Raw genomic sequence first — 13,666 nt, forward strand, 5'->3', positions numbered from 1 at the left:
TTGCCAAATCTCAAAATTTGGTCATACTTAATTACTTTAAAAATATTTACTTGTATTTATCGATGTTGTTTGTGTGCACATGTGTGTGTGTGTGTGTGTGTGTGTGTGTGTGTGTGTGTTTATGTGCAGCATGTACATGTAGATGAGGCCGGAAGAGGGTGTCAGATCCCCTTGATGTTGGAGTTACAAATGTTTGTGAGCCTCTTGATGTGGGTGCTGAGAACCAAACCTCCGCAAGAACAGTAAAGAAGTAAAATAACAAACAAAAAGCAAATTATTCACTTCAGTGTAACTTTCATTCTCTCAATTCGTAGAGGAATTGCTACTCCAATGTATTATTTGTAGTTTCCTCAAAGTTTTGTGCATTACATGTTTGTCTATTCTTTTGATGTATACTGAGATTTTGTATAGTAAGTTGTGATTTTTATACATAAATGATGCCACTCAGGAAGTATTCTTTCCTAAATTTCTATTGTCACTCAGCTTTTACATTTTTAAAATACCACTGATTAATAGATGAGATTAAGTTTCATGCATTCATATTATTTATGTTATTCTATAGTATGATCTGAGAATTTTGACAGCTGTAAGCATATTTATAGGATATAGTCATCACAAATGATTCACATTTCTAACACCAAATGCAGAATTGTTAATTTTGCAAAGTTGACCTCAAGTATGATAGATAGCTTAAAGGACTCATTAAGATTGTGTATAATAGCTTAGTTTTTTAGAGGGAATGGTTATAGAACTAAACTATTAAAGATTTATAGGACAGAGCACTGGGGGATTCCAAATTATAATTTCTACATGTTTCCTGACTGAAAAAATCAGGATAAGGATAATAAGCCTCTCCAAATGTAGGTGTATGGACCATTATGTATGATTAACCAAGAAAGCTCTTGTGCATCAATATTCAACTTTTGTTTATTGATGCTTCAACACTTAGGCATAACTTCCCTTGGAACTGAGGTCAGTGCCTACCCCTTTGGAGTTTAGCTGTTATTTATCAAATGTCTCGAAGCTCTCACTCCAAATTAAAGTATTGTTCTGGGCACCCTCATCCTAAGGCTGTCTGGTCCATCCTCCCCTGACTCTAAATTGACTTCTTAAGGCTGTTTGTTGAACCAGTGTCTGTAGGCAAACAACAACAAACAAACAAACAAACAAAACCCACTCCTTTCAAACATGACATTTAGAGGGCATAGAGAGTACCTCCCAGAAGCTGGGGACGATGGCTACTTCTTAGATCTTCTTTGATTAAACTAAAAATATTGTACATACAAATGTCCATTTGTTTGTGAATTCTCCTCTAGATAGTTTGACTTTATATTGGTACATAAAAACAGTATTTAAAAATGAATATATGGTGTATGCTTCTGTATAGCATATACTTTATAACTTATTTGCAAACATTATTTTATTCCTCAAAAGAAGCCTATGTGAATAAGTGGTATGAGAGGGCTGGGTTGGAAAATTAGATACAGTGGAGCTGATTTTCATGTTTCTATGGTCACACAGCTAGTTTGTGACATCGTTGGCATATGAACCCAGACTGTCAAAATTCTTCGTTAACCGCTATACCTAAAATGTATGCAGGAAGAAAGAAAAAGGTGTATCCATCTTTTTCAATACATATAGCTAGGATTTGCTGGTCTGCAAAGGGACGCATCTTTAGCTTTACTGTAGTAAATTGTTATCCAAACTGAAAGACTTTATAACTACTAATGTGTCAGTAAATCTTTTCATATCTATGAACTGCCTGTTTGTTAAAACTTTCTTGTCTACCTGTTTAAATGTTTAAAGTTCTGTATTTTCTCAATTTTATGTTTTACTGAAGAATTTCTTTCTTGACTTCATATCTTTTGATTTTCTTTTTTCATTTTTGCTGTTCATACTTAGGCCTATACACTTCCTGGAATTGATGTGGAATTCAGTGTGAATCAGAGATGATTATTCTGATAAATATAACATGTCATCCCCAAAACTTTTTTTCATGGCCCACTCTTTATTCTGGTAAATAGTGCTACTTCTTCCATGATCATTTCTAATGTATTCGTATACCTTTCTGTTAATTCTCTATTTCTGCTCTAACCCAATCAGCAGGATAAAACAACAGAAATTTATCATCTTACATTCCTTTAGGTCAGCAGTCTGAAAGGAACCTGCAGGACTGCATTCCTTCTTAGGGCACGAGGGAAGGCTCTGTTCCTCTCCTTTTCTAGTTTAAAAAGGCCACCTGCATTCTTTGGCATGTGTCTACCTTATACAAAAGGCATCACTCTGACCTCTGCACTCATCTGCACATCTTTATATCTTACTTTAACCTTCCTGTTTCTTCTTTTGAAGATCCTTGTAATTGTGTTGTACTCACCAGGGTTATCTGATAGCAGGAACTTTAATGTAATGTACTTAGAAAGTCCTTCATGACATGCAGTGTAAGATATCTATATATCTCTGTGTTTAGGGTACAGAATCTGCTGATGTAAATATTCAGTCTACCGTAGTCATCTTTCTGATATTCTATTGTCTTTTCCACATTTTTTTCATTAATCCATCTTAAGCAGACCTATAACCTCTATGTAAGAATTCTATCTGAGTAATATTTTTACGGGTTGATCCCTGCTGTTTAAATTGTGTCTGCTCATTCTCACTCAAGGCTTGAATGTTCCTTACAGTACTGTGTAATCTTAGGTTTTAAAATCCTCATTGTGGGATTTTGAAAATATGAAAGAAGCTAAAGTCTAGGGTTATCATTTACCTAGAGCCACTTTTTTTGATATTTCCTCGGTAATGGGTGTTTTGCATCATTTCGTGGTGTAATTTCAAATGTTCAATGTTTTTTCAATGATGGAATCATGAATCTAAGTACAGAGGTATAAGCTTAGTCTACCCTGAGCACTAGACAATCAGCATTCTGTTTATCCCCCTGACCCCAGTAGTGAGTTTGTTTTTTCCTAGATCATTTTACTGAGGTATAGTCCCTTAAATGATCAGATGTCATTAAAGATGGTTTCCTTTACTGCTTCCTGTCCTGTTCAGATCTGAAGTGTTGTTCTCCCTAAATGGGTGTTAAATTGTTAGTACTTAGCTGACTGAAACAAGAAAACTCCTTACACCTTCTAGTGTATTAACTCTGCCGTGTTCCAGGTTTTCAGTTCCTAGTTAGTCTTGTCTCTTAGAGGTTTTGCTTACCTCTGTGGTCCCTGATATCTTTTAAAGTCTCCCAATCTTCCTTGTTCCATCCTTCTTCAACCCTCTCTACTCTTATTTTGTTGAGTGACTCATTCACCACCTCTGGAGGATTATCTGTGGCTTATGCACCTTAGAAATGCAGGAGCTGATTTTAGGGGCACATATAACTCTTACTTAGGGACATTTTTGACTTGTTCACAATTTTAGATATCAAGATTATATACTAATTGTGGTTCCTTTGTTTCATAAAGAAATTGCTAATGTTACATCTGAGAAATTTTAATATAGATAATGGAAATTATATATTAGAAAATTTCCTTTTTCTAATTCCTATTATAATACCTAAGATCACTAAATATTGTTACTTTAGTTTTAAACCCAGTTAATCAAATTCTTATTTTTCTATTCTCTTTCCAGAATGTGTGCTGTGTTCGGTGGAATCTATTGTCTTCGTCATTCTGTACAGTGCCTTGTAGTGGACAAAGAATCCAGAAAGTAAGGATGCTATAACCTTCCTAGATTTATACACCAGATATGGGTGAAAAATATAGAAGTTGCTTTTTAAAAAGTGATTCTTGAGATATCCTCCTTGGTATTAATAACATATCAACCTTGATTAAAAGTAATCTGTGTTTAGGTCTTCCAGAACAAGGAAAGTGAGTTCAGAATATAGAAACTAAATTAATTCCCCTGCAATATGACTGTAGCGCCTGATCACTCAAGCTTGGAAGACAAATCATTTCAGCTGCCGGGGGTAGGTGATGAGTGATGTTAGTTTTCCTTGTGGCCTTACCTCCTCTAATTGATTTTCATCAGATGACAACAAAGCCCTCTGTTATTGCATTTTTAAAAATGGAGCTCACCTAAAGACTCATCAGATTAATCTCTGCTGATAATGCATGTCACTTCAAGAGAAAAGACTTTAATGAGTTTTTAGGTAGATTGTTGTCATAAACTATGCTGCCCTGTTATCTGAGAATAAATTCTTTTACAACAGAATTAGGCTACAAGCTGGTTGAGGATAAAAGTATGAATTTGTCCACTTTCTTACAATAGCTAAGCGTCATCTATTTACATATGGTTGGTATTGTAATTATTTTTCTAAGATTTATTATTATTTATTAATATATACTCTTGTCTGAATTAAATTCAGGTAAATCACCACTGTACAATTTCTAAGTATTACCTTGAAAAAGAAATAGCGTAACTACCTGAGGTCTTAGGACCTCTGAAAACAGTTGTTTCTTTTCTTTTTAGATGTTCTCAAGTACCTGTTGACCTATATTTCATAAATGACTATTTGATGGCTATATTAAAAATAGTGGTGTTAAAATAATAAAGTTCCATAATATTTGTAACTAGAATCTTAAATGGCTTGTTTCTTTGTGCAGTAATTTTGTAGTCTAAATGGAATAAATTGGCTACTAATTTCTCATAAGTGAGTTACAGTGTTATAAGTCGTTAATTTCTCTAAGGTTTAGTGCTAGAGAAAAGTAAATTTGCAGCTCTGTGAGGGAAAATTGACATGTGATTTAAGATTCTTATAAAATATCTTTACCAATTGAATAGATAAAGAAATGATAATATACAAAGGACTACCCCTAAAAGCTCAGGATATTCATATTTTTGGCATGAAGAGCTCTATATAAGTTCATGAAGGAGTGGTTGTCTTTATGCCTCCCAGTTTGTTTTCCTTAAACAGTGATTCTGAAACAAAAATGCTTTCCTGTGACAGAAAGGCAGATAATGAATTGCTTGTAAGGTGTTTATTTGCTTAGATCATTTTTATCCTCCTTGGGCACCATTCCAGTACCACATGTTGGGCTCAGTGACATGAAGAATTTTCAGGGCTCATATTTCTTGTTGGTGGTTTCTTTCTTTCTTTCTTTCTTTCTTTCTTTCTTTCTTTCTTTCTTTCTTTCTTTCTTAAAATAGGTATGCTAGTACAGTAATAGCACTTGTTGAAATAAAGGCTACATTTACCTTACATCTGACATTTTTATGAAATACTCCAAACAATGGTTCTACTTTTATGTACTTATACACATTCTAGTTTAAGCAAAAAGGTGAAAACTAAAGGTCTTAGAAACCCTAAGAACCTCTAGACTGGTAATTCTGTAAAGTGACCAAGGGAATTGAGTAAATACTCTTTTAGATACTTCCAGGAATTTAGTGTTTTGTTGGGTTGGTTTGTTTGGTATTTTGAGATAGGTTCTCACAGTGTACTCCAGGATGACAGGTGTTTGTCACCACTTTTCAATGGAAGACTATAGTTCTAAGCAACACCCTAGAGGAATCTATATAGTTCGCTCTTAGAAGACACTGAGAAACAGTGATCTCTATAAAGTGAACTTAAAGGTTTATACAATGGTACTGTGTTTCCTGATGAGCTTGGGAATCCTAGACCTTAAATTATTGTTAGGCTTTGTCTAGATGAACTTTCCAGATAGACACGCAGTATAAATTGTAGGTAGTAGGCAGTTTAAAGTCTTTTGTATCATCATACAAGTCCTGAAGCACCTTAGTTATTAATGATACCTATGATGTGTAAAGGGTTGATAATCCTGTAATGAGAGGGGCTTTTGAACAGTATTAGTACTTGAATGATAGCACGTTCTTTTTTGGCCATTTCTTTTAATTGTAAGATAGTTTAGGACTCAGCAATAATCATTGAGTCTTCTTTTACATTTTACCAGATGCTTAGATTCTGTTAAATTATATTCAAAAGTACTTAACTCATTCTTCCTTAGCATATAAAATAAATTATCTTAAGATATTTCATATGCCTAAATGTGGGCCAGTTGTCACTTGATTGAGTAATGAGTTGTTAGAAACAAATTGAGCAATTTATTTGTGTCTGTTTTCATAAACAAATAGCACACAGTGCCTGTGTTATATTGATTAAACACCAGTTTTCCAATGAACACCATTTTCGTATCTATCATGATTTTTTAAAATGCAACTTCTTTGGATATGGCATGTGATTCTCTTACTACAACATTTATTCCAAGCTTTAACAATTTATCCCGTAATAATAGTATAGTTTTCAAGCTTTACATGGAGTGATGTGATTCCTGTTATTTACTGTCCCCTCACCATATGAGTTGCTTAAATGATCCTTAACATTCTTCATAAAGAAACATGTAAAATGGGGGCGGGTGAAGCATGCAATATTTTAAAGTTGAAAATAACAAATGCCAAGATTGTGTAAATATCAAAAGCTAATTTTAATTCAAGTTGGTTTTAGGCTAATGTATCTTTCCCAAACAGTGCTCTCATTTAAGATCTATTTTAGAGAAATACCAGTAATAGAAGATACATTGTAAATACCTAAAAGTGCAGGAAAATTTTGTTAAAAATCCTGACCTTATAGTTGAGTATATCTGATATTTGTTTCTTTTTAAGGTTCTAGGATGACGTAGAAAATTGTCTGTTGTAATTGTAATCTTAAACAAGCAACCTACAAAGATTTGCATTGGTATACTTTTAGTTTTCCTTTCTTACTAGGTGGAATATTTGACATTTCTTCTCCCATTTAATGAAATTACAACTTGTTCATGTTTTGGGTCAGAGTCCTTAATCTCAGACACTAGATTAGACCTCTAAGTCAGGTCCCTTGTACAAGTATTTGATAAATTTTCTGTAGGAAGGGCAAGATCTTACTATAATGTCTTCTGAACTGAGACACGTCTCTATTACTCTTTATCCCCAATAACCCTCTCATTACATTAATGAATGAAGCTTAGAGTGATTTTAACTTTTTCTGTGTGTGCTTTGATTTTCACCTTCTATTTAATAAAGTTGACAGAAACATAAGTGACCACAGCATTGAGGTTGATGTCCTGTTTAAACATTAAAGTATGAAATAAGCTTTGAGAGAGGAGGCACATGATAAAGTATATGGAATATATGACCAACTGTGTCAATCACTATTTTTGCCTGGAGCTTGATTTTCCCCCCTTTTGCTTTATTTGCTTTGTCTGTGATGTGTATTACCTAGATTCTCTACATGATGTTATTAAGACACCTCTCAATCTTTCATCCCCGCCCCCAAATTCTAACATTCCACCTTCTAATTGCTGTTTTTGTAAACACTAAAAGCTCTTGTTAATCAACTTTCTTTTCCTTTGTAGTTTTGCTGACTAGGTTAAATTCAGAGACATTAAAGTTGGCTGTTTTGCAATACAGTATTTAACATTTACGTATGACAGCTCTGAACTAAGAAGTAGTCCTTGTTTGATAGTTACTTCATTTCATCTTCTGTTTACTCCAGCTTTTTTTACTTTCTAGATTTCTTGTTAGGATTTTTTAGAAATACTACTTTTTTCTGTTGTCAGGGAACTAACTATACCTTTCCTGAATATTTGGATGTTAATAGTTTGTTAGGCCAAATGTAAGATTCCGTTATTCATACCATTACTGAAGTTCTGCTTGAAGTTCTTTTGTAAAATAGTAACAATTACATTCCAGATGCTTTCCCACAACCAACTCCCATGCTAGTTGTTATCATGTAATATGCTATGATAAAAGTAAAGTATAGACCCTCTCCTGTGTGTATTAGGATTAAAGAGAACAGTGAAGCCTTCAATGTCACATAGACTGCATTTGAATTTTGACATTGCCATTGCCAGTCTGTATGAAGTTAACCAAGAGGTTTAACCACTTTGTGCCTAGTGTTATAAAAAGTGGAGTGGCTGACAAAGCATACCTTGTAGGATGCAAGTCCACTGGAAGACATTATAAAACAGTGAAATTAACCAGATGTATTGAGAGTCATTAGGTTCACAGATCTGGCTTTCCTCTATGAAGAGGAAAGTAAAGAGCCTTCATGGCTTTTTATCATCTCCAAATAAACTCCGAAGCCTTATAGAAGACATCAGGCCACTGCCTGACACTCATTTCTTTTTCCCCTTTTGTTTCTCACCTTCATGACAGAAAACTATTTGCTTCACTGTTTGATCCTGTACAAACAATGCATGTGTCACTTTCACCAAACTACATTCCCCAATACTCTGCCAATTCATTCAAACCTCAATTAGAAATCTCCCTTATTGCTCTGCAATGGCTTTTCCTCACCTTTTATCTCTGAGTGATACTATTATTTTTAAATTGCGTGTGTCTGCATTCTCACAGTGCTTGGCACAGGTACTTGCCATATTATTTTATGTTGATTAAATGAGGGATCAGCTTCTTGCAGTACACTTCCTTATTAAATGCAACCAGAGTCTAAGTCAGTGTCAGTGGTGTGGGAGAGATGAGGCTACTTACAAGAAATATTTTAAGATGGAATCTAGAATAGTAGCAGATTAGATATGAAGAGAGATTTGAGTGGGGATTATAATGGCTGGTTATAGCTTATGTGATAGAGAATTTATAAGGTAGGAAAACACATGTAGAGCTGTGATAAAGTTTGGTTGCAATGTATCATGCTAGGTATAAAAAGGAAGTAGATAATAGTAACTTCATTGTGTACTTGAAATTTGATAAGAACAGACTTTAAGCATCTTTGCTCTCCAGTAGTAACTATGGGTGGTGATTAGATATGTTAATTTGATTCTGTTATTCATTACACAGTGTCTACATATGTCAAATTTTACATTGTATTCCTTCAGTGTAATTTTTATTTGCCAGTTAGTTATTGTTAAAAGATTAAGTAGACTATCAAAAAAACAAATTAGCACCCACTTTAAAAGATACATACACATCTGGTGAAAAGATCAGAGCAACAACTAAACACTAAAGCTTGTGAACGGGTTGAAACAATTATAGTACATGCTCACCCTGGAAATATTATTGTGAACACTTTGAAACTTTTTTTGGTGAAAACTCAGAAGGTGTGTTCAATAGGAAGACCTGCTTTGTTTCCTGGAGTGATTATCTTATTTCCTTAATTAATATTTTTCTTTTTATTACTTCATTTCTAATTTCCATACTTTGTAATTACCTGGGTTTTAATTTTGAAGATCAAAGGGATTGCATACCTGTTAACACTTATTTTCTCTTCTTCACTGAGTTCCAGATGTTTCATTTTAAACTTGCTGAGTTTTTTTTTCCCCTCCTTTATTGTCATTTTGCTATGTATGCTCTCACATCAGTGAATCAAGAGCTGAGTAAGTGCTGTGCTTTGTTGATTTAGAAAGCCTTGCCCAAGAAATGTTCTGTCTAGCTTCAGTGACTCTTATAATCAGCTTGGTCATTGTGTCCCTGTAACTAGGAACTCCTATCATGTTTCTTCTCAATTTACTATTTATGAGGCTCAGCAAGGTCCTCTGCTAAGTCTGAAATGCTGTTAATCTTTAATGGCTTCCTCAGGTTTGTGTGGGAGTGGTAGGCAGGAGGGTATTTTAATGTGTCTGGCAGCACTGTTTCATTTTGTTGTTTTCCATTAAGCGAATGCCATCTAATTTTTATATTAATCTTTATAACACAGATTAAGAGTAGCTCCCAAATCAATATCCGTTCTTCATTGTTCTCTCAATTAGGCTGAATATATGGCAATAAGTCAAGTATCTGAGGGAAAACAAATCTTACCATTTGCTTAACATGCCTTGGTTTGCAGAACTTTGCTTAGGCCTACTGCCTCAGTACTTCACAGTAAGAATGAGACTAACAGGTGAGTCAAGTTGTTACCATCTACCAGACTGACTGAGACTGGTCATATGTAACTGTTGCCTCACTCTGTACAGATGTGATCTCTCTCTCTCTCTCTCTCTCTCTCTCTCTCTCTCTCTCTCTCTCTCTCTCTCTCTCTCTCTCTCTCTCTCTCTCTCTTTTCTCACTTTAGCACAACATAAAGATGCAGCAGTAGCAGAGGCTTCACTATGATTCTTTCTTGGGACTCGGAAGCTTATCAGAATCTCCAGGGGTACTTAGTATTTGAAAAGTCCCCCAGGTGTGATTCTGATTTGTTTCCCTCTCCTGCTCCTCCTCCTCCTCCTCCTCCCTTGGAATCAGTCTCATCTGAAGCTTCTGCATAAACAGATACATTTATTAGCATCTGATTCCTGCATAGTTGAGCTTGTGTGTATATTTATCATATTTACTCTGCATTATCTGCATTAACTCTTTCTAATACTGTAACAACTGAAACCAGTGTCTGCCAGTCACCAAGAGATCTCTACTAGTCTTTGGAAGCCAGCAAAGCAGGAAAGAAAGACTTCATAAACTTGACCTGAGGGCTAGGTGTAGTTCTAGGTTGTTTGTTTGGTTGGTTGGTTTTGGGAGCCCTTTGAAAAGGCACTGAGATTAAAGATTATGTGAAAAACTCTCTTCTCAGTTTTTTCCAACCTTTTACAATGGAAAGTTTCAAACCTTTGCCAACATTGAGTTTAAAGTGAGCACCTGTCATGTCTTCTGCTCAGTTTCTACAATGAACATTGCAGTATACTTGCTTATTCACACATCTTCACAGATATTCACCCCTTGAGCTAGCTATTGATTTATTTATGCCTTCCACAGGAAATGCAGATAACAGTACAACTCACCCTAAGCAATTTGATATGAACCTCATGATCTATAGTTCAGTGTTTTCCATTGTCTTTATATCTATCAATATAGCTGTGTCCCATCCTTAAGTACCCATTAGTTAAGTTTGAACAAAGACAAATGTGTATACCCCAAGTCCTATCAACAGACATAGGACTCTATTCTCCCTTTTATTTGCCTACCCTCTTCAATTTCTCTAAGTTCCTAGTTAAAAGTAAGAAATTCTTGCCAGTGATTACAGGACAAATAGAATCAGTATGTCATGCAATGCAGCAGATGTCTCTTCTCCATTTCTCCAAGTACTTTTATTTTTAAAATGTTTATGAGTGCTTCAAAACAGGGGATTAAGAAAAAACTTATCTTTCAACTTTTTAAAAGTTATCTTGGCCAGTATTTGGTATAAGTCCTTTGTGCTAATTTAGTGAAGTATTTTATAGATAGCATCAGCAGTAGTTTAAGAAAAAGGCAGGAGAGTTGAAGTACAGGCAAGATAAGAAAGTCATTTAAATATGAATATAGCAGATTTTTATATTTAAAATGCTTAATCGTTTAGAAGTGTGTACATAACATCAATAATCATAATAGTCTAACCTGCCATTTATTTTGGCATACTATTTATTCAATAATATTAGGAAAATACAAATTCAGTTCCTTTTTTTAATGCTCTTGGGTGCTAATTATTTTATTTTTAATTCTCTCTGTTAAAAATCCCTTATTTAGAGTAATTGAGGATACTTCAATTTATAGCAGAATATTTTAGATATATCATAAGTGTGAGATCAGTTGCTTACATTTTTTTTTGAGGACCAGCATATAAGTGTATTTCTAATAAAATAATTCTGGTACCAAAAGAAGCTGTGACAAAAGCAAATTGATATTTCCATAATAAAAAGATATAGCAAACATACAGTCATTTGCATATAGTTCCTGAAATATTGCATAGAGGCTTTGTCAGTGCTGGTAAGTCTGTTTCAAGGATGTCGCCCTTAGTCCATTAGTTTGGATAATGAGCCCTATAAAGTACATTTATAACTTGTGGCACTGCAAGGAGATGGATTCTAATTTTCATCCTTTTATCTAGACACATTGAAAGAAGGTCAATGGAGGGTTCTATATGATTCATTGTCCCAACACATATCAGATGACAGAGACCTGATAATGTCCATGCATAAGTGTTTTCCTTATTTGGAAACAGCACTTGAAAGAAATCTTTCCATGATTATCCTTTGAAGTAAAGTGGAAACAGATATTAAAAGAAGCTCTATTCTCTTTTCTGTTTAAAACATTATCAAACGTGTGACCAGATAGCTATTCTTGAACAAAAGAAAAAGCAACACTTAACAGGAAAATAAAAAGCCTTTAGTGGCTTTTACAGACTGTGAATGATACAACACGATATTTAATCAGCTTTCCTTTTCCTCTTATCACTATTAAGGCTGGGGGAAAAAAAAGAAAGCTGATTTTTCTAAACAAAGGAAAAGCGTCTATGTTCCTAAATGCAAGTAAAGATTAGAATTAGGCAATGATGCTTTGCAGGTCTTTTACACTTAGGGAGTAATAACAATCAAAATAAATATTTAAGTAGCACTTTACATGCGTTTACAGTTTAAAGCTGTCAGAATAAGAACCAGAATATATCTCTAGTCCTATGTCCTAAAATGTTGAGTAGTTGACAGTTTTTTAAGCTTTACAAGGCTTTAAATTCAAAATCAGCAGTTCATTATCTCATTTTCTCAATTAGTTCATTATTAACATTATCTTTTCTTCTATGCTTATCTTCTTTTAGATGTAAAGCAATGATAGATCAGTTTGGTCAAAGAATAATTTCTAAACATTTCGTTATTGAAGACAGTTACCTTTCTGAGAACACATGTTCCCGTGTGCCATACAGGTAAGGTGCCCTGTACTCGAAGGAAGGGAAAAATGATGGCCATGTGGTTATATTGAGCATTCTTACAAATCTGTCTTTCAAGTAGCATGTAGAGGTATACCAAACCAAAGGTATGCTCTGTTTCTTACATTCTTCCCTACTTGGTTCTGTTTGAAGGGGAGGGGGCTAGCAGATTTTCTTCTCCTTTGCATCAGCTGGAGTTTGTCTGTAGGTCATGCATCCTTCTTTCTTGAGCCAAGAGAAGATAAAAGCAGAACTTGACTGGGTTTTGACACTTTTATCCTCACTTAAATCTTTGAAACATGCCTTCTGCTGGTTACATAACAATAAATGAAACTTATCCGTGGAATCTGAATCACTGCTTTCCTCTTTTGTGCATTGCAGGCAAATATCCAGGGCAGTCCTGATTACAGATGGATCTGTACTAAAAACGGATTCAGATCAACAGGTGATTCAGTCCTCTAAATTTTTTTTTTAATTAAAGCTGTGTATGTTAAGAAATACATGTACATGGTGAACTTATTAATGCAGTCAAACTAAGTAATGTCTATCTTTACAAAATATTTTTATAGCAAGAACAGTGAAGATCCAGTCTTAGCAGATTTTAAATTTATAATATAATATTTTATAATATAATATTAGTAACTATAGCCCCTATGCTGTATATTAAATCTCTAAAACTAAGCTTTCATTTAATTACTTGGCAAGCAAGTGCCTTTTACTCAACTCTGGCTTCTGCTCCTAGGAGATATTGATAACTGTGATAGCATGTCTCCCTTCAAATACCACATAGCCTAGGGACACAGATGCAGACAAATAGGAAGTGCAGTTCAGTGTGACAAGTATTAGTGGCATATAGTTTAAGGAGATGATAGAACACTTAATGTTTCACTCATCATATTGTTCTACCATTTTTGGTTGGTATGTCTGGATCACCCATTAAACTATAGGCTTTGTGAATACATATGAGGGTGAGAGGGAGACAGAACTGTGAAAAGAATAAGCAGAGGCAATTCTTTGAAGAAACTAAATTGTGAAGTATAAAAGATACTAACCGGTCCCTGAAGAAGAATATGGAAGTGAGGAGAGCTGTCT

General features: G+C 34.5%; 1 protein-coding gene across 2 annotated transcripts in view; it reads left to right on the plus strand.

The window, feature by feature from the left end:
- Window positions 1-13,666, plus strand: part of CHM (CHM Rab escort protein) — a 157,421-nt gene that overhangs the window by 110,917 nt on the left and 32,838 nt on the right. For both annotated transcript variants that reach the window (XM_084788787.1, XM_084788788.1), the window contains exons 9-11: window positions 3,613-3,690; window positions 12,467-12,571; window positions 12,956-13,019. In XM_084788787.1, coding sequence (XP_084644913.1) covers window positions 3,613-3,690; window positions 12,467-12,571; window positions 12,956-13,019 — 247 coding nt within the window. The remainder of the gene's footprint in view (window positions 1-3,612; window positions 3,691-12,466; window positions 12,572-12,955; window positions 13,020-13,666) is intronic.

This window comes from Acomys minous (genome assembly GCF_964271855.1).
Source record: "Acomys minous genome assembly, chromosome: 7".
Taxonomy (NCBI): domain Eukaryota; kingdom Metazoa; phylum Chordata; class Mammalia; order Rodentia; family Muridae; genus Acomys; species Acomys minous.